We start from the raw sequence: 27,098 nt of genomic DNA on the forward strand, positions 1-27,098 counted from the left end.
AGCCTGGTCCCCCCCCCCCATCCAGCCTGGGGCAGAGCCCCGCCCCCAGGAAAAGCCCCTGGACAGGAGGAAGCTCCAAGTCCCCCCCCCCCCCGGGTCACCAGGGACCTGTGCTGGGAACCCCCCCCCAGCGACCCCGCCCTGGGACAGAGACGTCCCTGGGGCGCCCCTGCCACGCCAGGCCCGGGGGGGGGGGGGAGCCGCACGGCCTCTGCCTGGGGGGGTTTGTGCCTCGCACACAGCGCCCGGCCTGTCCTCGTGGGCCCGCCCCAATGGAATCCCCCCTGCACGTGCCGGCCCTGCCCTGCACAAAGCCGCGGGTCCCTCTCGGGCTGGCCCCAGGGAGGCCGCCGCAGGTGGGGCTTTCAGGGAGGGTGCCAGCCCCCCGGCCATTCGCAATGGGCCTGGGAGCCGGGCGAGCGGGTGCTGTCCATTCCACTCCTGGGTCCTTGCCACGGGGAGCACACGGCTACTTCCCTGCCTGCACCAGGAGCCCCAGCCCTGGACTGCGGGAATCCAGCCAGCACACACCCTCGCGGCGGCACCTCCTGTGTCATGGCCAGCACTGACATGCATGTTTGCCCTGGATTCCTGCCAGCCAGACCTGCCTGGGGCCAGGCCATGGAAGGCAGCTTGCGTCATGCCCACCAGGTGCCAGGAGCTATTTTTAGGGTCAGACGCAGCCGCCCTGCGTCTTTCGAGGAACCGGTGGCAGCTGCTTGCTCAAGCCCTCGGAGAGACGCCGCCGCGCAGTTCAGGGGATTGGCAGAGGGCGCCTCTGTCGCTACCCACTGTGCTGCACTGCCCGCCTGCCTCCTGCTCCCCCACCAGCCTGGTCCCCTTTCGCCCTGCGTGCAGTTACCTCCCTGTGTGGCAGAGCACAGCGGCCAACAGCAGCCTTGGAACGACTGAGCCAGCTGCTTGGCTGGGCCCGCGACTGCCTCCCACGGGGCAGTAATCCCCCAGGAACCCAGGCACTGGTTGGAGAAAGCTGGCACCACCCCTCCTTGCAGGGGGTGAGATTCCCCCTCTTCTGTCCTCAGCCCCACTGCGGTGGGGAAAAGCCCCTTCCTGCCCCACGGCTCCTGCTAGAGCCCAGCTCCGCGTGTTCCCCAGGCCCTGCCCCTCGGGCCAGCTGTCAAATGCCCTATGGCCTCGCTGGAGCCCGGAGCTTGCCAAGCGGCGGCCAGGCAGAGCGGTCCGGCGCCGGGCAGGGGCAGCTGGATCGGGAGCTGCAGGATCCAGCCAGAGCTGCCCCGGGCTGGCTAAGACGGCAGCAGGCGGGTGCAGCCCTCCCTGGGGGACGCGGCACCTCGAAGGCCTCACGAAGCCCCCATCTGCAGGCAGAGCCGGCCCAGGGGGACCTGCCGCTGCCTGTGCCCTGCCAGAGCACGCTGCACCAAGAGCCAGCCTGGGCCTGCCACTCTCAGGCCCCCTGCACCAAAGGGGCCGCGGGGCGAGCAGCGGGGGGCGGGCTGGAGGGGACCAGGCAGTGAGGCCTTCGGGGTGCCCTACGCTCTCCCACCGAGCCCCAAAGCTTCACCGCACGGAGGAGCGAGGCGGCGCTAGACTAGAGCGCGGGGGAGGGGCCGCGAGCCGCACCCCCTCCCCACTGTCCAGAGGGCCCTGCCCCCGGTCACTGGGCCCGGCGCTGGGCCTGCAGCTGGCGGAGCCGCTCCCGGCGGAGCCGCAGGATCAGGTCCTTGGGGACCTTGGCCCCCTGGGCCAGGATCTCGCGCAGCCGCTGCTTGGGCGTCTTGGTGAGGCGGAAGTCGCAGAGCGTGGGGGCGTCCTCGTAGGAGACGCGGCACACCCGGCTGGCCGCGTGGTAGCCCTCCGCCGCCGCCGTCACCTCGTACTCGCCCGGGTTCAGCAGCCGCCAGTAGTCCCCGTCGAAAGCTGGGGGGACAAAGGGGCAGCCTCAGCGGGTCCCTGGCCTGGGCTGTGGGGCCGGGTGTGTGCTACCCCTCAGCAACCAGCGGCCCGTGTGGGCACGGCTTTGCCCTGCCCTCCCCAGGGCTGCCCCTCCCTGGTCCACTCCCTAAAGCGGGCCACAGATCTCCCCGGCCGTTCCCCTAAAGTGGGCCACTGGTCCCCCGGCCGCTTCCCTAACGTGGGCCACAGATCCCCCCCGGCCGCTCCTCTAACGGGGGCCACAAATCGCCCCCGGCCGCTCCCCTAATGGGGGCCACAAATCGCCCCCGGCCGCTCCCCTAACGGGGGCCACAGATCCCCCCCGGCCGCTCCTCTAACGGGGGCCACAGATCCCCCCCGGCCGCTCCCCTAACGGGGGCCACAGATCCCCCCCGGCCGCTCCCCTATCGGGGGCCACAGATCCCCCCCGGCCGCTCCCCTAACGTGGGCCACAGATCCCCCCCGACCGCTCCTCTAACGGGGGCCACAAATCCCCCCCGGCCGCTCCCCTAACGGGGGCCACAGATCCCCCCCGGCCGCTCCTCTAACGGGGGCCACAAATCCCCCCTGGCCGCTCCTCTAACGTGGGCCACAGATCCCCCCCCGACCGCTCCTCTAACGTGGGCCACAAATCCCCCCCGGCCACTCCCCTAACGGGGGCCACAGAGCTCCTCCCCCCCCCCGGCCGCTCCTCTAACGGGGGCCACAGATCCCCCCAGCCGCTCCTCTAACGGGGGCCACAAATCCCCCCCGGCTGCTCCCCTAACGGGGGCCACAGATCCCCCCCCCTGGCCGCTCCCCTAACGTGGGCCACAGATCCCCCCTGACCGCTCCCCCAACGTGAGCCACAGTTCCCCCCTGGCTGCTCCCCCAACGTGGGCCACAGTTCCCCCCCGGCTGCTCCCCTAACGTGGGCCACAGATCCCCCCCGGCCACTCCCCTAACGGGAGCCACAGATCCCCCCAGCCGCTCCTCTAACATGAGCCACAGATCCCCCCCCGGCCGCTCCCCTAACATGAGCCACAGATCCCCCCCGGCCGCCCCCCTAACATGAGCCACAGATCCCCCCCGGCCGCTCCTCTAACATGGGCCACGGATCCTGATCCCTGGGGCACCTCCTGTAACGCAGGCCATGGATCCCCCTCTCTGGAGTCTCTGGAGGACTGCTCCCCTAGTGTCCCCATATCCGCAGGTCGTGGTTTGCTCTTGGGCCATGCAAGGGAGAGCCCTGCGCTACCTGTTCTCACGTCGTGGTTGATGCCATCCACTGAAATGATGGCGTCAGCAATTCCCTGCTCCGTGTCCTTGTCCCGAACGACCCCTTTGATGCCGCGGCGGACCTGGACAAACACAGGCGTAGTGGCCCTTTGATGCTCCCGCCCAGGCTCGGCCACGGCAGCTTGGCATGGCCACGTGGGGCTTGCCCGTGGCAGCTGGAGTGGTCCAGCCACATCTGGTGAAGGAACCTAGAGCTGCTGTTTTCTAGCTTTGCCCACGTGGCATTTTGGCTACAAACAGCCCGGCCCGGCGTGGCAGGGCAGCCCCAACCAGCCTGCCGCTGAGCCCTGCACCTGGGCACTCTGGGAACTCATTGCTAACACCTCTGGCTTCCTGCTAGCCAGGCCCGGGCACTGTGTGGGCATGCCTGAGACTACTGCCCTCTGCTGGCTGGAATTAGACGTGCTGTACTTTGTGTCATTGCCCCTACACTGCTATCAGCTAACGGGGATTCCCTTTGGCTCAAGGGGTAGGTGAACCACGCTAGGCCCCAGGTGCTGCAGGCTCCCCACAGGGTCTGCCCCTTTTATAACCAGACTCCGCCGGCTGGAGCACCCGGGAAAGAGGCAGCAGCTGGGCTGAGGGCAGCAGGGATGCTGGCACCTGGAGCAGCTCTGGAGCCAGGCTCTGGGATGGGAGAGGAGCTGCTGACCGGGGCTGGGGGATGCCCCTGGGGGCAGGTTACCAGGCACTTTCCACTCTGCCACTGGCAGAGACTGGCTCGGGGCTAGGCTGACTCTGGGGCAGGGCAGGGCAGCAGGCTGAGCCGGCAGTGGGACCCAGGTATCCTGGCACCTGGCCTGTTCCCTGGGCGCTGGGGTTAGTGCTGAGCCGGGTCTCCCCAGCCCTGGGGCCGTGACACCGGCCGGTCCCGGGCCTCATCCGGCTCCAGGGTATCCAGCCTAGGGACCCACAGCCCAGCCCCAGGCTGCCCCTCGGACCTCGGCCAGGCCGCACCTGCTCCATGAAGACCAGCAGGGACTCCTTGTTGTTCTCCCACTCCCGGGGCAGCTCGGACTCGTGCGGGAACTTGTCGCAGGACAGCTCCACCGTCACCTCGAAGCAGTTGGTGTGCAGGTAGCTGAAGTCGTTCATGCCTGCGCGGGGGCACAGCGCGGGGCCAAGCCTGAGACGGGAGCTCGGCGCCACGGCCGGCCGGGCACTGGCAAATCCACGGCAGCGGGGCCAAGCCTGAGACGGGAGCTCGGCGCCACGGCCGGCCGGGCACTGGCAAATCCACGGCAGCGGGGCCGGTCGCGGCTCGCCCGCCAGCGATGGACCCCGAGCCCGTTTGTAATGGTCGGCTCACCCCGTCAGGCTGCTTTGTTATCGTAGGGTCACTCGCCAGGAACGGTCTGGCGGTTACCGCGGGCGGGGACGGGCCTCTCGGGGTTGTTACCGCGGGGGGGGGGGACGGGCCTCTCGGGGTTGTTACCGCGGGCGGGGACGGGTCTCTCGGGGTTGTTACCGCGGGGGGGGGACGGGCCTCTCGGGGTTGTTACCGCGGGGGGGGGGGGACGGGCCTCTCGGGGTTGTTACCGCGGGGGGGGGACGGGTCTCTCGGGGTTGTTACCGCGGGGGGGGGACGGGCCTCTCGGGGTTGTTACCGCGGGGGGGGACGGGTCTCTCGGGGTTGTTACCGCGGGCGGGGACGGGCCTCTCGGGGTTGTTACCGCGGGGGGGGGACGGGCCTCTCGGGGTTGTTACCGCGGGGGGGGACGGGCCTCTCGGGGTTGTTACCGCGGGGGGGGACGGGTCTCTCGGGGTTGTTACCGCGGGGGGGACGGGCCTCTCGGGGTTGTTACCGCGGGGGGGGGACGGGCCTCTCGGGGTTGTTACCGCGGGCGGGGACGGGCCTCTCGGGGTTGTTACCGCGGGGGGGGACGGGTCTCTCGGGGTTGTTACCGCGGGGGGGGGACGGGCCTCTCGGGGTTGTTACCGCGGGGGGGGACGGGCCTCTCGGGGTTGTTACCGCGGGGCGGGGACGGGCCTCTCGGGGTTGTTACCGCGGGGGGGGACGGGTCTCTCGGGGTTGTTACCGCGGGGGGGGGACGGGCCTCTCGGGGTTGTTACCGCGGGGGGGGGACGGGTCTCTCGGGGTTGTTACCGCGGGGGGGGGGGACGGGTCTCTCGGGGTTGTTACCGCGGGGGGGGACGGGCCTCTCGGGGTTGTTACCGCGGGGGGGACGGGTCTCTCGGGGTTGTTACCGCGGGGGGGGGACGGGCCTCTCGGGGTTGTTACCGCGGGGGGGGGACGGGTCTCTCGGGGTTGTTACCGCGGGGGGGGGGGACGGGTCTCTCGGGGTTGTTACCGCGGGGGGGACGGGCCTCTCGGGGTTGTTACCGCGGGGGGGGACGGGTCTCTCGGGGTTGTTACCGCGGGGGGGACGGGCCTCTCGGGGTTGTTACCGCGGGGGGGGGACGGGCCTCTCGGGGTTGTTACCGCGGGCGGGGACGGGCCTCTCGGGGTTGTTACCGCGGGCGGGGACGGGCCTCTCGGGGTTGTTACCGCGGGGCGGGGACGGGCCTCTCGGGGTTGTTACCGCGGGGGGGGACGGGCCTCTCGGGGTTGTTACCGCGGGAGGGGACGGGCCTCTCGGGGTTGTTACCGCGGGCGGGGACGGGCCTCTCGGGGTTGTTACCGCGGGGGGGGACGGGTCTCTCGGGGTTGTTACCGCGGGGGGGGACGGGCCTCTCGGGGTTGTTACCGCGGGAGGGGACGGGCCTCTCGGGGTTGTTACCGCGGGGGGGGACGGGTCTCTCGGGGTTGTTACCGCGGGAGGGGACGGGCCTCTCGGGGTTGTTACCGCGGGGGGGGGACGGGCCTCTCGGGGTTGTTACCGCGGGAGGGGACGGGCCTCTCGGGGTTGTTACCGCGGGGGGGGACGGGTCTCTCGGGGTTGTTACCGCGGGGGGGGGGACGGGTCTCTCGGGGTTGTTACCGCGGGGGGGGACGGGCCTCTCGGGGTTGTTACCGCGGGAGGGGACGGGCCTCTCGGGGTTGTTACCGCGGGGGGGGACGGGCCTCTCGGGGTTGTTACCGCGGGGGGGGAGTCACTACGGGTCCCCCCGGGCGCCGGAGGCTGCTTCAGCCACGACCGGCTGGAGGGCAGGGGCCAAGGCCTGTCTGCCCCACGGCCCAGACGCTCCATTTCCAACCCCGCGCAAGGCCCTGCTGCTCCCCAGGGCCCGCCCCCCCGGCAGCCCCACCTTGGGACCGGCCCAGCCCGGTCGCGCCAGGGCTCCAGCGACTGCGCCCCGTCTCCCGTGGGGCCCCGGGGCTGCCGGCACCTCCCCGCCCTGCCCCCACCTACTTCCCGGCACCGTGTGCCAGTTGGCCCCGTTGATGATGTTGCCCTCCCTGGTGAAGTCCTCGTAGTGGCAGGGCCGGCGCTCGGCGTCCGCCATGGCCAGGTTGGTGGTGGCGTAGACGGCGGCCAGCCAGCGGAAGACGGGGTCGTCGGGCGTGGGCGTCAGCTCCTGGGCCTTCCAGTAGGAGCGGGCCATGTCGAAGGGGTAGGTCACCACCAGCTCCCCGCCGTGCAGGTTGGCGCTTAGCACGAAGGGGTACTTCTGCATCCAGTCGATGACGGCCCGGGTCTCCGGCGCCACCTGGGCACGCACCGGCCTCAGCGTGGGGGCTGGGGGGCGCGCCCTTCCCTCCCCAGGGTGGCCATGCTGTGTGCGGGCTCCTGGCATGACCCCCTGCTCTGCCCCCTCCCGCTGCTGGCACACGGACCCCTGGGCAGCAGGCCCAGAACTGCCTGGATCTCGTCCCGCACCCGTCCCCGCCTTTCGGCAAGGGCCATCCCTCCGTCTCCCGGTCCCGTCTGTCCCCCACCCTGCAGCCCCCCGGTGTCCCTGCTCCTCACGGCTTCTCCACGTCCCCCGACCCTGCAGCCCCCGTGTCCCTGCACCTCACGGCTTCTCCATGTCCCCCACCCTGCAGCCCCCGTGTCCCTGCACCTCACGGCTTCTCCACGTCCCCCGACCCTGCAGCCCCCCTGTGTCCCTGCACCTCACGGCTTCTCCACGTCCCCCGACCCTGCAGGCCCCCGTGTCCCTGCACCTCACGGCTTCTCCACGTCCCCCGACCCTGCAGGCCCCCGTGTCCCTGCTCCTCACGGCTTCTCCATGTCCCCCGACCCTGCAGCCCCCCTGTGTCCCTGCACCTCACGGCTTCTCCATGTCCCCCGACCCTGCAGGCCCCCGTGTCCCTGCTCCTCACGGCTTCTCCATGTCCCCCGACCCTGCAGGCCCCCGTGTCCCTGCTCCTCACGGCTTCTCCACGTCCCCCGACCCTGCAGCCCCCGTGTCCCTGCTCCTCACGGCTTCTCCACGTCCCCCGACCCTGCAGGCCCCCGTGTCCCTGCACCTCACGGCTTCTCCATGTCCCCCGACCCTGCAGCCCCCCTGTGTCCCTGCTCCTCACGGCTTCTCCACATCCTCCGACCCTGCAGGCCCCCTGTGTCCCTGCACCTCACGGCTTCTCCATGTCCCCCCACCCTGCAGGCCCCCGTGTCCCTGCACCTCACGGCTTCTCCATGTCCCCCGACCCTGCAGGCCCCCGTGTCCCTGCACCTCACGGCTTCTCCATGTCCCCCCACCCTGCAGGCCCCCGTGTCCCTGCTCCTCACGGCTTCTCCACGTCCCCCGACCCTGCAGCCCCCCTGTGTCCCTGCTCCTCACGGCTTCTCCACGTCCCCCGACCCTGCAGCCCCCGTGTCCCTGTTCCTCACGGCTTCTCCATGTCCCCCGACCCTGCAGGCCCCCGTGTCCCTGCACCTCACGGCTTCTCCATGTCCCCCGACCCTGCAGGCCCCCGTGTCCCTGCACCTCACGGCTTCTCCATGTCCCCCGACCCTGCAGCCCCCGTGTCCCTGCACCTCACGGCTTCTCCACGTCCCCCGACCCTGCAGGCCCCCGTGTCCCTGCACCTCACGGCTTCTCCATGTCCCCCGACCCTGCAGCCCCCGTGTCCCTGCACCTCACGGCTTCTCCATGTCCCCCGACCCTGCAGCCCCCGTGTCCCTGCACCTCACGGCTTCTCCACGTCCCCGGACCCTGCAGGCCCCCGTGTCCCTGCTCCTCACGGCTTCTCCACGTCCCCCGACCCTGCAGCCCCCGTGTCCCTGCACCTCACGGCTTCTCCACGTCCCCCGACCCTGCAGGCCCCCGTGTCCCTGCACCTCACGGCTTCTCCACGTCCCCGGACCCTGCAGGCCCCCGTGTCCCTGCACCTCACGGCTTCTCCACGTCCCCCGACCCTGCAGCCCCCCTGTGTCCCTGCTCCTCACGGCTTCTCCACGTCCCCCGACCCTGCAGCCCCCGTGTCCCTGTTCCTCACGGCTTCTCCACGTCCCCCACCCTGCAGCCCCCGTGTCCCTGTTCCTCACGGCTTCTCCACGTCCCCCGACCCTGCAGCCCCCCGGTGTCCCTGCTCCTCACGGCTTCTCCATGTCCCCCGACCCTGCAGCCCCCCTGTGTCCCTGCTCCTCACGGCTTCTCCACGTCCCCCGACCCTGCAGCCCCCCTGTGTCCCTGCTCCTCACGGCTTCTCCACGTCCCCCGACCCTGCAGCCCCCGTGTCCCTGTTCCTCACGGCTTCTCCACGTCCCCCGACCCTGCAGCCCCCGTGTCCCTGTTCCTCACGGCTTCTCCACGTCCCCCGACCCTGCAGCCCCCCGGTGTCCCTGCTCCTCACGGCTTCTCCACGTCCCCCACCCTGCAGCCCCCCTGTGTCCCTGCACCTCACGGCTTCTCCATGTGCCCTGACCCCGCAGGCCCGCCTGTGTCCCCCATACTTCACAGCTCCCGCAGGCCCCCCATCCTGCAGGCCCCCCGGTGGGCGTGCGGGGCGGGGCGGGCTCACCGTGGCGTTGGCGAAGGTGTAGTACTCCGGGATGGGGATGTAGTGGTTGGGGAACTGGTGAGGAACCAGCTCGTTGTCCTCAGCGTCCCACAGGGCCGTGTTGAGGTCGGCGAAGTTGTGGTTCAGGTCGATGCCCTCGTAGGTCCAGCGGCCCGTGGCCCAGCCCGCCAGCTCCGAGCCCTGCGGGGAGGGAGCCCGGCAGGAGAACACGGCGCCCCCACGCCCAGCCACCAGGCAGAGCCCCCACTAACGGCCAGGGCCGGGCCGTCGTGACACCCCCAGCCCGGCACTGCCGCGGCCCGGCTCCGTGTGCGTGGCGGCTCTCTCCCAGCGTGGCTCCACCCCAGCCTGGTCCCCACCGGCCCTCTCCCAGCCCGGCCCCGCTGGCTGGACCCCAGCTTGGGCCCAGAGAGGGACCCAGAGGACAGGCCGGGTCGTCCAGCCACCCCTTGGAGCCAACCTGGCGGCGCCAGTGCAGCTGCAGCACCAGGCCTGGTCCCGAGCCCGGCCCGTAGCCACCCCCGGCGCCTGGCGGGCCCTACCAGCTTGGAGGCGGTCTCGTAGCCGTCGGGGTTCATGGAGGGCAGCAGGTGCAGGCGGGTCTCGCGCACCAGGCGGCGGACGCGCGGGTTGCCCCGGGTGTACTCGGTGCACAGGTACTGCATGAGGTTCAGCACCAGCTCCCGGCCCAGCACCTCGTTCCCGTGCATCCCGGCCACGTAGCGGAACTCCGGCTCGCCTGCCGGGGACACCGCCACAGCTGCCCTCTGAGCCTGCGCCCTCCCGCCCCGTCTGCTGCCCGGCCCGGCCCGGCCCCACTGCCCTGCCTGTCCGCCGCCCGCCCCCACCGCCCTGCCTGTCCGCCGCCGGCCCGCCCCCACTGCCCTGCCTGTCCGCCGCCGGCCCGCCCCCACTGCCCTGCCTGTCCGCCGCCGGCCCGCCCCCACTGCCCTGCCTGTCCGCCGCCGGCCCGCCCCCACTGCCCTGCCTGTCCGCCGCCCTCCCCGCCCGCCCCCACTGCCCTGCCTGTCCGCCGCCCTCCCCGCCCGCCCCCACTGCCCTGCCTGTCCGCCGCCCTCCCCGCCCGCCCCCACCGCCCTGCCTGTCCGCCGCCCTCCCCGCCCGCCCCCACTGCCCTGCCTGTCCGCCGCCCTCCCCGCCCGCCCCCACCGCCCTGCCTGTCCGCCGCCCTCCCCGCCCGCCCCCACCGCCCTGCCTGTCCGCCGCCCTCCCCGCCCGCCCCCACCGCCCTGCCTGTCCGCCGCCCTCCCCGCCCGCCCCCACTGCCCTGCCTGTCCGCCGCCCTCCCCGCCCGCCCCCACCGCCCTGCCTGTCCGCCGCCCTCCCCGCCCGCCCCCACTGCCCTGCCTGTCCGCCGCCCTCCCTCACTGCCCTGCCTGTCTGCTGCCCTCCCCGCCCGCCCCCACTGCTCTGCCTGTCCGCCGCCCTCCCTGCCCACCCCCACTGCCCTGCCTGTCCGCCGCCCCCCCGCCCCCACTGCTCTGCCTGTCTGCCGCCCGCCCGCCCCCACCGCCCTGCCTGTCCGCCGCCCTCCCCGCCCGCCCCCACTGCCCTGCCTGTCCGCCGCCCTCCCCGCCCGCCCCCACCGCCCTGCCTGTCCGCCGCCCTCCCCGCCCGCCCCCACTGCCCTGCCTGTCCGCCGCCCTCCCCGCCCGCCCCCACTGCCCTGCCTGTCCGCCGCCCTCCCCGCCCGCCCCCACCGCCCTGCCTGTCCGCTGCCCTCCCCGCCCGCTCCCACCGCCCTGCCTGTCCGCTGCCCTCCCCGCCCGCCCCCACTGCCCTGCCTGTCCGCCGCCCGCCCGCCCCCACTGCCCTGCCAGTCTGCTGCCCAACCTGCCCCCCACTGCCCTGCCTGTCTGCTACCTGCCTCTGCCTGCCCCCCACTGCCCCTGCCTGTCTGCTACCCCCACCACCCACCCAGCCTGCCCCACACCCACCGTGCTCGCCTGCTGCCTGCCCTCCAGGCAATGGGCTGACAGCTCAGCGCCTGCCCAGTGCCAGGCTGCCTGAAACCTGGCAAATCCCCCCAGAACATCAGAGAAAGCAAACCAGAGACTGGCCCCAGAACAGCCCCAGGCTGGGCCTGAGGCTCAGGGGGTGTTTGGGGCAGACCCAGCAGGTGCCCTGGCTCGGGGAGGTGCCCGGGAGCAGACCCAGCAGGTGCCCTGGCTCGGGGAGGTGCCCGGGGGAGACCCAGCAGGCGCCCTGGCTCGGGGAGGTGCCCGGGGGAGACCCAGCTGGCTCCCTGGCTCGGGGGGGGGTGCCCGGGGGCAGACCCAGCCGGCTCCCTGGCTCGGGTGGGGGTGCCCGGGGGCAGACCCAGCCGGCTCCCTGGCTCGGGGAGGTGCCTGGGGGCAGACCCAGCGGGTGCCCTGGCTCGGGGGGTGGTGCCCGGGGGCAGACCCAGCGGGTGCCCTGGCTCGGGGAGGTGCCCGGGGGCAGACCCAGCCGGCTCCCTAGCTCGGGGAGGTGCCCGGGGGCAGACCCAGCGGGTGCCGTTCGGCTTGGCCAGCCGCGTGGGCCATGGGGCAGCAGAGCAGGACGTGGCTGGCCGACGTGGGACTGGGGGTGGCCGAGGAGCAGTGACCGAGCCCCGCTCTGTCCGTGGGTGGTGCCGGTGCCGTCCCTGCCCAGGCGGACACGCACCCAGCTCGTGCTGCCCGGGGTTGTCCGAGATCTCCATGACGTACAGCTTCAGGCCCCGGTAGCTCTTCCCGATGCTGTAGACCCGGGTGATGTTGGGACACTCCTCGTTCACCTTCTTCATCAGCTGCCAGGGCGAGCGGTGGGGTTAACTTCTCCTGCCGGGGCCCTGCCCGGCTTCCCTGCCCGGGGCCCTGCCTGGCTTCCCTGCCCGCCTCTCCTGCCCGGGGCCCTGCCTGGCTTCCCTGCCCGCCTCTCCTGCCCGGGGCCCTGCCTGGCTTCCCTGCCCGCCTCTCCTGCCCGGGGCCCTGCCTGGCTTCCCTGCCCCCCTCTCCTGCCCGGGGCCCTGCCTGACTTCCCTGTGGGGGGGGGGGCTGCGAGGGTGGGACCCACTTGCCCCAGCCCTGGCGGGGGCGCGAAGGGCCTGCACCTTTCTCATCTCCTTGTAGTTGTGGTGCCTGAAGTCCAGCTTGTCGGCGGGCACCGGCTCGCTCTCCTGGCGGTAGATGTTGTTGGGGTCTGCAGGGAGACGGGCGTGAACGCCGGGCCGGCGCCGGCCCCTTCCCCTCCCCTAAGCGAACTCAGCAGGCCCGTCGTGAGGGCGACACGGGGAGCGGCCGCCATGTTGGCAAGAGGGGGCTCTCGCTGGCGTGGCTAACGGCAATTATTCTGCAGCAACAGTGGCTGGCCCGCGTGAGAACGCCAGGCGCCATCGCTGCCCGGCTCCAGCGCCGCGCCTCAGCCACGCTGCCCGTGCGCCGCCCGGGCCTGAGCTCACAGGGGTGTCTCAAGGGCCCGTTTTCGGAATTCGGCTTTGGTCACGACCCAGCTCTCAGGGCTCTTGGCGATACCTCAGCGCTACGGACCCTGGCCGCCCTGTTCCCCGGGAGACCATCGGCAGCCTCAGGAACATGCATGCTTCTGGGCCTGGCCTGGGGTCAGGCAGGGGCGGCCGGAGCCGCAGGACGCCGGGAGAGGCGCTTGCATTGCAGACCATGCAGAGGCCGCGCCGAGGGAGGGAGGGGAAGGCGGTGGGGCCGGGCCGCTCTCGAGGGAGGGAGGGGAAGGCGGTGGGGCCGGGCCGCTCTCGAGGGAGGGAGGGGAAGGCGGTGGGGCCGGGCCGCTCTCGAGGGAGGGTCCCCGGGCCCGGCGCCGTCCTACCTGGCAGGGGGCACCCCAGGATCTCCGCCCTCAGGCAGATGGTGCCGTTTTCAAACCAGGTCTGGGGGTTGATGCGGATGTAGCGCGCCACCACTGGGGCGGGCAGGGCGTTGAGCACGGGGGTCTCGGGGTCCTTGTTCCCCAGGAACACCTAGGGGCGGGCGGACGGACGTGGCATTGGCTCGGTCCCGTTCCCGTTGGACGCACCCGCGCCAGGCCCAGGGCCTCCAACTCAGCTCCCCACTGTCCCCTGCCCTTAGGGACCCGGGCTCCGCCCTGCGCCCCAGACCGGTGGCTGCTGCCCGCGCCCACGGAGCCTTTGGGGCCACGGTCCAGCCCTGCTCCCCGGCGCGGCCTGGGCACCGGGTCCTCCTCCGGACACGAGCTCGAACAAGAGCCACCCTGGCGCCTGGCGCTGGAGGGCCCAGGGCCCGAAGGGTTACGGCCGGCCCAGCCCCTGGCTCCACTCAGCCCTGACGAGAAGCAGCCAGAGCCAGGCGCTGGACTCTGGCCCATGGCGGGAGGCGGCTCGTGCTCCAGGCCAGCCAGCAGCTGCTCTGCCCCCCAGCCAGAGGGAGCGGGGCGCCGCTGGGGCGGGGGGCTCACAGCTCCCTGGGGCGCCAGGCATGGACACAGAGTGCGGGCCAGGACCCCTCCCATGGCCCCCCTTCCCCACTCAGCGGGGGCCTGCCCGGGCAGCGAAATGTGGGGGAGCAGCCCATCCCCCCCGCCCCACCCCGGCTGATTGCTTTGTGCTGCTAGGAACACTTCGCTTCGCTGCCCAAGAGATTCGGCAGGAGGGGCAGGGAACGGTCAGAGCCGTTCTTCAGCGCAGAAATACAGTGTACTACTTGTGCACACGCGCCGCACGCACGCACGCCCCCACCGCCTGTGAACACGCACCGCACGCACGCCCCACCGCCTGTGCACACGCACCGCACGCACGCACGCCCCCACCGCCTGTGAACACGCGCCGCACGCACGCACGCCCCCACCGCCTGTGCACACGCGCCGCACGCACGCACGCCCCCACCGCCTGTGAACACGCGCCGCACGCACGCACACCCCACCGCCTGTGCACACGCGCCGCACGCACGCACACCCCACCGCCTGTGAACACGCGCCGCACGCACGCACGCCCCCACCGCCTGTGAACACGCGCCGCACGCACGCACGCCCCACCGCCTGTGAACACGCGCCGCACGCACGCACGCCCCCACCGCCTGTGAACACGCGCCGCACGCACGCACGCCCCCACCGCCTGTGCACACGCGCCGCACGCACGCACACCCCACCGCCTGTGCACACGCGCCGCACGCACGCACACCCCACCGCCTGTGAACACGCGCCGCACGCACGCACGCCCCCACCGCCTGTGAACACGCGCCGCACGCACGCACGCCCCACCGCCTGTGAACACGCGCCGCACGCACGCACGCCCCCACCGCCTGTGAACACGCGCCGCACGCACGCACGCCCCCACCGCCTGTGAACACGCGCCGCACGCACGCACGCCCCCACCGCCTGTGCACACGCGCCGCACGCACGCACGCCCCCACCGCCTGTGAACACGCGCCGCACGCACGCACACCCCACCGCCTGTGCACACGCACCGCACGCACGCACACCCCACCGCCTGTGCACACGCACGCACCGCACGCACGCACGCCCCCACCGCCTGTGCACACGCACCGCACGCACGCACACCCCACCGCCTGTGCACACGCGCCGCATGCACGCACGCCCCACCGCCTGTGCACACGCGCCGCACGCACGCACGCCCCAGCGCCTGTGCACACGCACCGCACGCACGCCCCACCGCCTGTGCACACGCGCCGCACGCACGCACACCCCACCGTCTGTGCACACGCGCCGCACGCACGCCCCAGTGCCTGTGCACACGTGCCGCACGCACGCACACCCCAGCGCCTGTGCACACGCGCCGCACGCACGCACGCCCCAGCGCCTGTGCACACGCGCCGCACGCACGCACGCCCCACCGCCTGTGCACACGTGCCGCACGCACGCCCCAGCGCCTGTGCACACGCACCGCACGCACGCCCCACCGCCTGTGCACACCCGCCGCACGCACGCACACCCCACCGCCTGTGCACACCCGCCGCACGCACGCACACCCCACCCCCTGTGCACACGCGCCGCACGCACACTCCACCGCCTGTGCGCACACGCCGCTCGCATGTACCCCCCACTGCTTGTGCACATATGCTGCTCTCACCGCCTCCTGTGTCCCGTTCCTGCCCCCCCACTCACCGCCTCCTGTGTCCCGTTCCTGCCCCCCCACTCACCGCCTCCTGTGTCCCGTTCCTGCCCGCCTGCCAGCTGTGCGTGTCGTTGCTGAACTGCACTTTGTAGGAGGTCACCCAGTCGTACCTACGTGGGGAAGAGGAGCCAGCATGGGGGCCGGAGTCGCCAGCTCTGGGGCTCCCCGGGACTGGTCTGAGAGCCGGGACGCCACGGGGATGGGCTCGCTGGCCCCGCCCAGCCCCCCGCTAGTGGCTTACGTCCAGATGGAATTCAGCCCCTGGGTGATGACGCCGGTGAAGCGGGTCGGCCGCCGGGCATCGATCTCCAGCCACTGGTCCCGGTCCTCGTGGCCGGCGCACCAGCCCCCATCGTAGAAGTCCCCGTCGTGGATCCCGGACTGCGGGGGGCAGAGCGCGGCAGGGGTCAGCGCGGGGGCAGCCGCGGAGCGCGTGAAGGCGTGTGCCGGGCTCCTCGCGCTGGGGGTACCCATCAGTGCCCCGGGCCCCTTGCGGCAGGGACTCACCCTCCCACGTTTGGAAAGCGCCCAGCACACAGGGAGGGGGCCCCGGCTCAGCCCCCAGCACTGCCGCCAGGCGCACCCCTCTGAGCCGTGGGCCAGCTGAATTCTGAGGGGGGTTTGGACAGAAGAGCTACTCTGGCCAGGAGTCACAGGTGCTCCCCTAAGCCCAAGGCGAACACACCTCCCCTCCAGCAGGGGGCCCACTTTCAGCACGTTTGAGTAGAGCACAGTGCACAGGGAAGCTGTGGAACTCCTTGCCACATGACGTAGTGAAGACTAGTAGTTGTAACAGGGTTCAGAAAAGAGCTAGATAGATTCCTGGGGGTTGGGCCCGCCAGTGGCTGTTAGCCGGGCTGGGCAGGGCTGGGGCCCCGGCCGCTGCTCGTCAGGGGTGGGATCACGTGATGGTTCCCTGTTGTGTTCCCTCCCTCTGGGGTATCTGGCCCAGGGACACGGGGCTGCATGGACCCTTGGTCTGACCCGCCTGGCCGTTTCCGTGTGAAGCCAGCCTGGCTGCAGTGGAGATTCACGGATCTGCCCCCCCATGGGCCCGATTGTCTGGCTGCGAATGGGATGGAGAGCGGCGGGGGCTGCCCAGGGGCACCGGTACCTCCGGACATTCAGGGGCTTGTGGTGGGCCCCGACTGGGGAGGAGCAGGGCTCTGGAGACAGCTGCTGCCCTCCACCGGAAGACGAGACGTTAGCGGGGGGCATGGATGGGGGCGACCCTGCGGCAGAGGGCCAGAGCCATCAGGACGGCAGCCCAGAGCAGCTGGAGGGAGCTGTAGCCCTGCTGGCCAGGTGAGAGCCCCGAGGGCACGGCGCAGCACCGCATAGCTCAATGTGGCACAGCACGAAACGGCACGGCGCGGCACAGCTCAACGCGGCACGGCACAGCACGGCACGGCGTGGCACAGCTCAACGCGGCACGGCACGGCATGGCGCGGCACAGCTCAACGCGGCACGGCACAGCATGGCGTGGCAAAGCTCAACGCGGCACGGCACGGCATGGCGCAGCACAGCTCAACGCGGCACGGCACGGCATGGCGCGGCACAGCTCAACGCGGCACGGCACGGCATGGCGCGGCACAGCTCAACGCGGCACAGCACGGCACGGCGTGGCACAGCTCAACGCGGCACGGCACGGCATGGCGCGGCACAGCTCAACGCGGCACGGCACAGCATGGCGTGGCAAAGCTCAACGCGGCACGGCACGGCATGGCGCGGCACAGCTCAACGCGGCACGGCACGGCATGGCGCGGCACAGCTCAACGCGGCACGGCACGGCATGGCGCGGCACAGCTCAACGCGGCACGGCATGGCGCGGCACAGCTCAACGCGGCACAGCACAGCATGGCGTGGCAAAGCTCAACGCGGCACGGCACGGCATGGCGCGGCACAGCTCAACGCGGCACAGCACGGCATGGCGTGGCAAAGCTCAACGCGGCACGGCACGGCATGGCGCGGCACAGCTCAACGCGGCACGGCACGGCATGGCGCGGCACAGCTCAACGCGGCACGGCACGGCATGGCGTGGCAAAGCTCAACGCGGCACGGCATGGCGCGGCACAGCTCAACGCAGCACGGCACGGCATGGCGCGGCACAGCTCAACGCGGCACGGCACGGCGTGGCAAAGCTCAACGCGGCACGGCATGGCGCGGCACAGCTCAACGTGGCACGGCATGGCGCGGCACAGCTCAACGCGGCACGGCACGGCGTGGCAAAGCTCAACGCGGCACGGCACGGCGCGGCACAGCTCAACACGGCACGGCATGGTGCGGCACAGCTCAACGCGGCACGGCATGGCGCGGCACAGCTCAACACGGCACGGCACGGCGCGGCACAGCTCAACGTGGCACACCAGGGCACGGCGCAACACGGCACGGCACACCTGTATATTGAGGCGTCCCCGGTGGGCACCCAGCCCGTAGCGCTTGATGGTGGAGGCTCGCATCTGGGAGTCCGACACCCTCAGCGACTCCAAGCCCAGCGGGGGACACTCTGGCGGGAGGCCGAAGGGGAAGGGGAAGGGGAAGGGAAGGCCAAGTCAGCTTAAAGCGCAGCCGCACACACAGCGCTCTGCCCCCGGAGCCTCGGCCAGCGAGGGAGGCCAGGCTGGGAGCCGCTTCTCCGCTGGAATCTCGCCTGCAATGGGGGGACCCCGCCCTGGGATGGGGGGGTCCGGGCCCATGGGAACAGCCAGCGCGGCATCCGGGGGGACCCTGCTGCCCTCTGCCTCGCCCCTGTCAATCTCCGGAGTCCCCGGCACTGCCGGCTGTGGAACAACCCCCCGACGTGCCGTGCTCCGGACCCCTGGCTCCCTGCCCCAGGCGCTAGGGGTGCCTCTGCGCTGTCCTCGGGCAGTAACGGCCACGGGCCACGCGTGCAGTGACCAGGTACCGCAGCCCGAGGGGCATTTCCTCCCGCCCTGCCCACGCCCTGCGCTCGGTGCCTGCTCCGCCAGGGCCCAGGCTGCTGCTGCGGGAGACCTTGCGCCTGGCTCCTTGCTGCGGCTGCAGCAGCACAGACAGCGCCTCCAGCAGCAGCAGGGAACGAGCCGAGGGGCTCGCCCGTCCCCCCCTTCGGTGCTGCAGCCAGCCAGGCAGGGACAGTGGTGTCTCGCCTGCGGGTGAGCCAGACTAGCACCAGCGCTCCGGCCGGCCCACTTACGCGCCACGTGCCCAACATTTACCCAGCACTTTAACCCACGTCCGCACCTCCTCCTCCAAGGGGGTACGAACGCCGGTCTGCAGCGTCCCTGGTACCTCGGTCACGCCCGCCCACACCTCTAGCTGGGGCAGGGCCAGGCGCTGGCGGCAGGGGCTGGCTCTGTGAACGTGGGGAAGTCAGTGGATGTGATAGACCTTGACTTTAGCAAGGCTTTTGATTCGGTCTCCCACAATATTCTTGCCAGCAAGTTAAGGGAATGTGGATTGGATAAATGGACGGTAAGATGGATAGAAAGTGGCTAGAGGGCCGGGCCCAGCGGGTCGTGATCAATGGCTCGATGTCAGGATGGAGGTCGGTTTCTAGCGGAGTGCCCCAAGGTTCGGTTCTAGGACCGGTTTTGTTCAATATCTTTATTAATGACCTGGCTGAGGGGATGGATTGCACCCTCAGCAAGTTTGCGGATGACACTAAGCTGGGGGGAGAGGTAGATACGCTGGAGGGCAGGGGCAGGGTCCAGAGTGACCTGGACAGATTAGAGGTTTGGGCCAAGAGAAATCTGATGAGGCTCAACAAGGACAAGTGCAGAGTCCTGCCCTTGGGACGGAGGAATCCCAAGCATTGGTACAGGCTGGGGACCAACCGGTTAAGTAGTAGTTCTGCAGAAAAGGACCTGGGGGTTACAGTGGATGAGAAGCTGGATGTGAGTCAAGAGTGTGCCCTTGTAGCCAAGAAGGCTAATGGCATATTAGGGGGCATTAGGAGGAGCATTGCCAGCAGATCCAGAGATGTCATTGTTCCCCTTTATTCGGCTCTGGGGAGGCCACATCTGGAGTATCGTGTCCAGTTCTGGGCCCCCCTTACAGGAAGGCTGTGGACACATTGGAGAGGGGCCAGCGGAGGCGACCAAAATGATTCGGGGGCTGGAGCACATGACCTACGAGGGGGGCTGAGGGATTTGGGTCTGTTCAGTCTGCAGAAGAGCAGAGCGAGGGGGGATTTGAGAGCAGCCGGCAGCTCCCTGCAGGGGGGTTCCCCAGAGGCTGGCGAGAGGCTGTTCTCAGGGGGGCGGATGCAGAACGAGGAGCAATGGGCTCAAGTTGCAGGGGGGGGGGTCTACACTTTTCCCTAACATCCAGCCATTTCCCTAGGACGGTGGGGAAGCCCTGGGCTGGGTTCCCTAGGGAGGGGGGGAATCTCCATCCCCAGAAGGTTTCAGTCCCAGCTGGACCAAGCCCTGGCTGGGCTGATGGAGTTGGGCTGGTCCTGCTCTGCGCAGGGGGCTGGACGCCCTGACTCCTGAGGGCTCTGCCAGCCCCGGGGTTCTAGGATCCAGGGCCAGGGCCGGGGGCACCAGGCGACCCCCTGTGGTCAGCGCCCCACGGGCGAGGACGTACCTGGCTGCTGCTCTGCGACTGGTCCCGGGGCGGGCGCTTTGGGCTTCTTCTTCAAGACTTTTTTCTTGACCACTTTGACCCGCACGGCTTTTCTGGCGGTGACCCTGGCTGGAGACAGGCAGGCCAGGCCCCGGTCACCCCGCTCGTCCTCGGGCAGAGCCGGGGGCCAGGGCACGGGGTGCTGCCAGCTGCCAGGGAGGAGGGGTCAAACCTCGGCCCCCTCGGCCCCGGGGCCCTGCTGCAGGGAGGGGCCATCGCCAGGCCCTGGGCACCTGGAGACCCGGCTGGGAGGTGTCCGGGCACCGAGTCGCCGCTGCCACGTGTCTGGGCCTCCCGCCTGACATCCTGGGGGGCTGCTGCCTCCAGCCCGCGACCGGAGCTCCTGGGCGCCTGCCTAGGGCCCTGCCCAGGGGCTCAGCTCCGGGATCGCCCCCAGGCAGCCAGAGGCCCAGCGGTGCCGGAGCCGTCCTGCCCACTGCTCTCCCTGGGCACGGCCCTGCCGGCTCTGCAGGGGGAAGGGCTGTGTCCCTCCGCACATGGCCAGCGGGGGCCGAGCGGCTAGGGGGAGGTCAGCCTGGGGTGGGGCCAGCGAGGAGGGGTTCAGGGTTGGGGCTCTGGCTGAGGGGCAGGCTGCCCCGGGGAGGGGGAAGCAGCCCGGGCGGGCGGGCGGGCGGGGATCCCCGGCCCAGACACAAAGCCGGCTTCGAGGGCTCTGCCCGGAGCCGCGTGGGGGGCGCCGGGGCAGCCGCGTTAGCTGTGGACGGCTCCAGGCTGTGCCAGCTCCGTGGCTTGGCTCCAGTCCCGGACTCTCCCCGCGGGGCCCTCACGGATCCCCCGTCGCTTCTCCCGGCTTGCGCCAAGCCCAGCCCCCCCCGCCGGCGCACGGCCCCGCTGGGGGGCCTCTGGGGCGCCCCGTCCCTCAGCTGGGCCAGGGCCCGCCAGCCCCAGCCTGCCCCCTGCACTGCGCAGCCGGCTTGTGCCCAGCCCCTGCCAGGGAGCCACAGGGAGCAGCCGCCACCCCATGCACAGCAGGGCAATGCTGGAGGGGAGGGGGCACCGCGGGGTAGGATCGGCCCCCCCATTCCCAGACGCTGACGCCCCCGGCCCAGCGCGGCGCAGCCTGTTTGCAGCTCTGCGGCTCCGCACCGCGCAGGTGTTACGGCCACACGGTGCTGGGCGGGGAACCCTGCAGGGAGATCCCCCTGCCCAGCCGCACACCGCACCACACCGCCACAACGCACACACGGCACACCACACCACACCCCCACAACGCACACACAGCACACCACACCACACCGCCACAACGCACACACGGCACACCGCACCACACCCCCACAACGCACACACGGCACACCGCACCACACTGCCACAACGCACACACGGCACACCACACCACACCCCCACAACGCACACACAGCACACCACACCACACCGCCACAACGCACACACGGCACACCACACCACACCGCCACAACGCACACACGGCACACCACACCACACCCCCACAACGCACACACGGCACACCACACCACACCGCCACAACGCACACACGGCACACCGCACCACACCGCCACAACGCACACACGGCACACCGCACCACACCCCCACAACGCACACACGGCACACCGCACCACACCGCCACAACGCACACACGGCACACCGCACCACACCGCCACAACGCACACACGGCACACCGCACCACACCGCCACAACGCACACACGGCACACCACACCACACCCCCACAACGCACACACAGCACACCACACCACACCCCCACAACGCACACACGGCACACCACACCACACCCCCACAACGCACACACGGCACACCGCACCACACCGCCACAACGCACACACGGCACACCACACCACACCCCCACAACGCACACACAGCACACCACACCACACCGCCACAACGCACACACGGCACACCGCACCACACCGCCACAACGCACACACGGCACACCGCACCACACCGCCACAACGCACACACGGCACACCGCACCACACCGCCACAACGCACACACAGCACACCACACCACACCCCCACAACGCACACACGGCACACCACACCACACCCCCACAACGCACACACAGCACACCACACCACACCGCCACAACGCACACACGGCACACCGCACCACACCGCCACAACGCACACACGGCACACCGCACCACACCGCCACAACGCACACACGGCACACCACACCACACCCCCACAACGCACACACGGCACACCACACCACACCGCCACAACGCACACACAGCACACCACACCACACCCCCACAACGCACACACGGCACACCACACCACACCCCCACAACGCACACACAGCACACCACACCCCCACAACGCACACACAGCACACCACACCACACCGCCACAACGCACACACGGCACACCGCACCACACCGCCACAACGCACACACGGCACACCGCACCACACCGCCACAACGCACACACGGCACACCACACCACACCCCCACAACGCACACACGGCACACCACACCACACCGCCACAACGCACACACAGCACACCACACCACACCCCCACAACGCACACATGGCACACCACACCACACCCCCACAACGCACACACAGCACACCACACCACACCGCCACAACGCACACACGGCACACCGCACCACACCGCCACAACGCACACACGGCACACCGCACCACACCGCCACAACGCACACACGGCACACCACACCACACCCCCACAACGCACACACGGCACACCACACCACACCGCCACAACGCACACACAGCACACCACACCACACCCCCACAACGCACACACGGCACACCACACCACACCCCCAGAACGCACACACAGCACACCACACCACACCGCCACAACGCACACACGGCACACCGCACCACACCGCCACAACGCACACACGGCACACCGCACCACACTGCCACAACACACACACGGCACACCACACCACACTGCCACAACGCACACACGGCACACCGCACCACACTGCCACAACGCACACACGGCACACCACACCACACCCCCACAACGCACACACGGCACACCGCACTACACTGCCACAACGCACACACGGCACACCACACCACACTGCCACAACGCACGCACGGCACACCGCACCACACTGCCACAACGCACACACGGCACACCACACCACACTGCCACAACGCACACACGGCACACCGCACCACACTGCCACAACGCACACACGGCACACCGCACCACACCGCCACAATGCACACACGGCACACCGCACCACACCGCCACAACGCACACACGGCACACCACACCACACCCCCACAACGCACACACGGCACACCACACCACACCGCCACAACGCACACACGGCACACCACACCACACCCCCACAACGCACACACAGCACACCACACCACACCCCCACAACGCACACACAGCACACCGCACCACACCGCCACAACGCACACACGGCACACCACACCACACCCCCACAACGCACACACGGCACACCACACCACACCGCCACAACGCACACACAGCACACCGCACCACACTGCCACAACGCACACACGGCACACCACACCACACCCCCACAACGCACACACAGCACACCACACCACACTGCCACAACGCACACACGGCACACCGCACCACACCGCCACACCGCACACACGGCACACCGCACCTCACCACACCCCCCCACAACGCGCACACAGCACACCGCACCACACACCCCACAACGTGCACACAACACACCGCACTCCACACCCCACAACGCGCACACAGCACACCGAACCCCACACCCCACAACGCACACACAGCACACCGCACCACACCGCACCACACCGCCACAACGCACACACGGCACACCGCACCACACCCCCCACAACGCACACACAGCACACCGCACCTCACCACACCCCCCCACAACGCGCACACAGCACACCGCACCACACCCCCACAACGCGCACACGGCACACCACACCACACCCCCCACAACGTGCACACAGCACACCACACCACACCCCCCACAACGTGCACACAGCACACCGCACCCCACACCCCACACCCCACACACAGCACACCGCACCACACCCCCCAGAACGCGCACACAGCACACCGCACCCCACACCCCACAACGCGCACACAACACACTGCACCCCACCCCCCACAACGTGCACACGGAACACCGCACCCCACACCCCACAACGCGCACACGGCACACCGCACCCCACCCCCCACAACGAGCACACGGCACACCACACCACACCCCCCACAACGTGCACACAGCACACCGCATCCCACACCCCACAACGCGCACACAGCACACCGCACCCCACACCGCGCACACAACACACCGCACCCCACACCGCGCACACAACACACCGCACCCCACACCGCGCACACAACGCACCACACCACACCCCCCACAATGCGCACACAACACACCGCACCCCACACTGCGCACACAATGCACCACACCACACCCCCCACAATGCGCACACAACACACCGCACCCCACAACGCGTACACGGCACACCACATCACACACCCCACAACGCACACACGGCACACCGCACCACACCACACCCCCCCACAATGCGCACACAGCACACTGCACCCCACCACACACCCCACAACGCGCACACGGCACACCGCACCACACATTCCACAACGCGCACATAACACACCGCACCACACCTCCAACAACATGCACACGGCACATCAGAAAGTGCACACAGCACGCCACCCCACACATTCCACAATGCACATACGGCATGCTGTTCCACACCACACACCCCACAATGCGCACACGGCATGCCACACCCCACAATGCACACATGGCACACCGCACCACACAGCCCACAAAGTGCACACGGCACTTGGCGTCACACCACACCACACACTCCAAAGCATAGCACACCACATGGCCCACAAAGAGCACACAACACTGGCCAGTACCACACCACACACCCCATAAGAAGCACACATCACTCAGCACCACACCACATGTCCCAACGAACAGCACATCACACCACATGCACCACAAAGAATACACAACACTGGCCAGCACCACACCAAATGGCCCACAAATCACACATGAACGCTGGACATCATACAACATGGCCCACAAAGCACACACAAGACTCGGTACCACCCCACACACCGCACAAAGCGCACACGGCACTCGGTACCACCCCACACACCGCACAAAGCGCACACGGCACTCGGTACCACCCCACACACCGCACAAAGCGCACACGGCACTCGGTACCACCCCACACAACACTCGGTACCACCCCACACACCACACAAAGCACACACGGCACTCGGTACCACCCCACACAACACTCGGTACCACCCCACACACCCCACAGGCGCACACAAGCCGGCAGGGCCAGGAACACACAAGCAGTAAGTGCGGGGAGCGACGCACCTTCCAGCCCCGGGCGCCTGGGGACCAGAACCCGCTCACAAGCCCGGCCGGCCCCAGCACGAGCCCCGAGAGCCCCGCCCCCGGGACAAGACAGGCAGCCCCCCAGCCCCCCCACCCCCAGTGTGCCGCACAAGGCGCCAGGCACAAGGCTGGAGCATAGAAGGGGACACCCGGGAAAGGACCCTGCCCCGGGCCAGGCTGCGCTCCCCTCCCCACTGCCCCGGGCCAGGCTGCGCTCCCCTCCCCACTGCCCCGGGCCAGGCTGCGCCCCAGCCCCCCCCGCCGCTAGCCCCCCTCCCCACTGCCCCGGGCCAGGCTGCGCTCCCCTCCCCACTACCCCGGGCCAGGCTGCGCCCCAGCCCCCCCCGCCGCTAGCCCCCCTCCCCACTACCCCGGGCCAGGCTGCGCCCCAGCCCCCCCCCTCCCCGCTAGCCCCCCCTCCCCACTGCCCCGGGCCAGGCTGCGCTCCCCTCCCCACTACCCCGGGCCAGGCTGCGCCCCAGCCCCCCCCCCCCGCCGCTAGCCCCCCTCCCCACTGCCCCGGGCCAGGCTGCGCCCCAGCCCCCCCCCCGCCGCTAGCCCCCCTCCCCACTGCCCCGGGCCAGACTGCGCCCCAGCCCCCCCCCCCCCCCCGCCGCTAGCCCCCCTCCCCACTGCCCCCCAGGCCCCCAGCCCCCCCCCCCGCCGCTAGCCCCCCTCCCCACTGCCCCGGGCCGGACTGCGCCCAGCCCCCCCCCCCCGCCGCTAGCCCCCCTCCCCACTGCCCCGGGCCAGGCTGCGCTCCCCTCCCCACTGCCCCGGGCCAGGCTGCGCCCCAGCCCCTACCTTCGCCGCCCGTTGCATTCTCGGCGGGCAGCCGCAGCCGCGCGCCCTGGCCCCCGGCTTCGGGCTCGTGCGGGGCGGTGCTCGGCGCTGCGGGTGCGGCCGTGGGGCCCCGGTCGCGGGCCGGGCGGAGGGTGGTGCGGGGGGCCCCGTGCGCGCCGGGCAGGCGGGCTGCGGGGGCGAGGGCCAGCAGCAGCAGGAGCTGGGGCAGCGCCGGCATGTCGAGGAGCGCAGGGGCAGGCAGGGCGCAGCGCAGCGGATGCGGGGCGCGCACCTCTCCCTGCGCTCTGTCCGCGGCGCAGCGGCTCCCTCCCCCGCCACCCGCGGCCGGGCCCCGGCTCCAGGCAGCTACCGCATTGCGCGGAGTAGCGGGGCCCGCTAAAAGCGTCCTGCTCTCGGCTGGAGCGGGGCTGGGGGCGGCTCCCGCAGCCCCCCAGCTCGGCAGGGCACCGCGCCTGTGCGCCCAGTGCCCTGCAGCGGGGCCAGCCAGGGGGGTGGGCGAAGGGTGCTCGTGGGTGAGGGCCCAGCCTGGCTCTGCAGCCAGAGCCCAGGGCCCACGGGGCTCGTCTGACCCCCCGCGTGGCACAGGCCAGAGACCGGCGCTGGTACTGGGCACTGTTCTAGCCAGGGCCTATGACCTCTCCCGCCCCCTCCACTGGAAAAGTGCCAGGGGGACCTGCCTCCTGTGCCCTCCCTTTGCGGCTTCGGGCGGCCTCAGTTGCCTTGTCTGTAAAATGGGACCGAGCCCCCTGCCGCAGCGACCCAGCTCACACCCGCTAACATGCTGTGACAGCGTTGGGGGTTCCCCGTCTCCTGCACCCCGAAATGGCACAAACAGACTCCACCAGCCGGTGGAATTGAGGGTGGTTTATTGCTCCTCCAGCACAGCGCAGCACAGATGGAATCTGGTTACAGGAACTGGGGCTAAGAGGCCTCAGTGCCCCCTTTGAGATGGGGGAGTCCCAGCCCCCTCCCCAGCTCCTTCTCCCCTGCTTTCCAGCCAGGAACCAACTCCTTCTCCTCCAGCCCTGCCCCCCAGCCAGGGCAGCATCCACCTCCCTTTGTTCCTCTCCATGGGGGTCAGCTGGCCAAACCAGCTGGGATACCCTCTTTGCATAG

The 27,098-nt window shown here is 70.6% G+C and overlaps 1 protein-coding gene across 1 annotated transcript; it reads right to left on the reverse strand.

The window, feature by feature from the left end:
* Window positions 1-225: 225 nt before the first annotated feature.
* On the reverse strand, window positions 226-26,306 carry CPXM1 (carboxypeptidase X, M14 family member 1). The gene is made up of 14 exons (XM_089777702.1): window positions 25,983-26,306; window positions 19,740-19,847; window positions 17,567-17,676; window positions 15,412-15,551; window positions 15,196-15,280; window positions 12,890-13,040; window positions 12,159-12,247; window positions 11,732-11,855; window positions 9,607-9,803; window positions 9,065-9,244; window positions 6,507-6,804; window positions 4,150-4,289; window positions 3,152-3,254; window positions 226-1,899 (listed from the first exon to the last, which is right to left on the reverse strand). The coding sequence occupies exons 1-14, from the start codon at window positions 26,197-26,199 to the stop codon at window positions 1,637-1,639; spliced, it is 2,205 nt and encodes a 734-aa protein (XP_089633828.1). The 5' UTR covers window positions 26,200-26,306; the 3' UTR covers window positions 226-1,636.
* Window positions 26,307-27,098: the final 792 nt, after the last annotated feature.

Source organism: Pelodiscus sinensis, chromosome 4 (genome assembly GCF_052426305.1).
Source record: "Pelodiscus sinensis isolate ZL-2025 chromosome 4, ASM5242630v1, whole genome shotgun sequence".
Taxonomy (NCBI): domain Eukaryota; kingdom Metazoa; phylum Chordata; order Testudines; family Trionychidae; genus Pelodiscus; species Pelodiscus sinensis.

Coding starts and splice junctions, on each gene's coding strand:
- CPXM1 (XM_089777702.1), bottom strand. CDS start 26,199: ATGCCGGCGCTGCCCCAGCTCCTGCTGCTGCTGGCCCTCGCCCCCGCA. Junction 11,856..12,158: donor ACTACAAGGAGATGAGAAAG/GTGCAGGCCCTT, acceptor TCGCCCTGGCAG/CTGATGAAGAAGGTGAACGA. Junction 1,900..3,151: donor CAACCACGACGTGAGAACAG/GTAGCGCAGGGC, acceptor TTGTCCCCCCAG/CTTTCGACGGGGACTACTGG.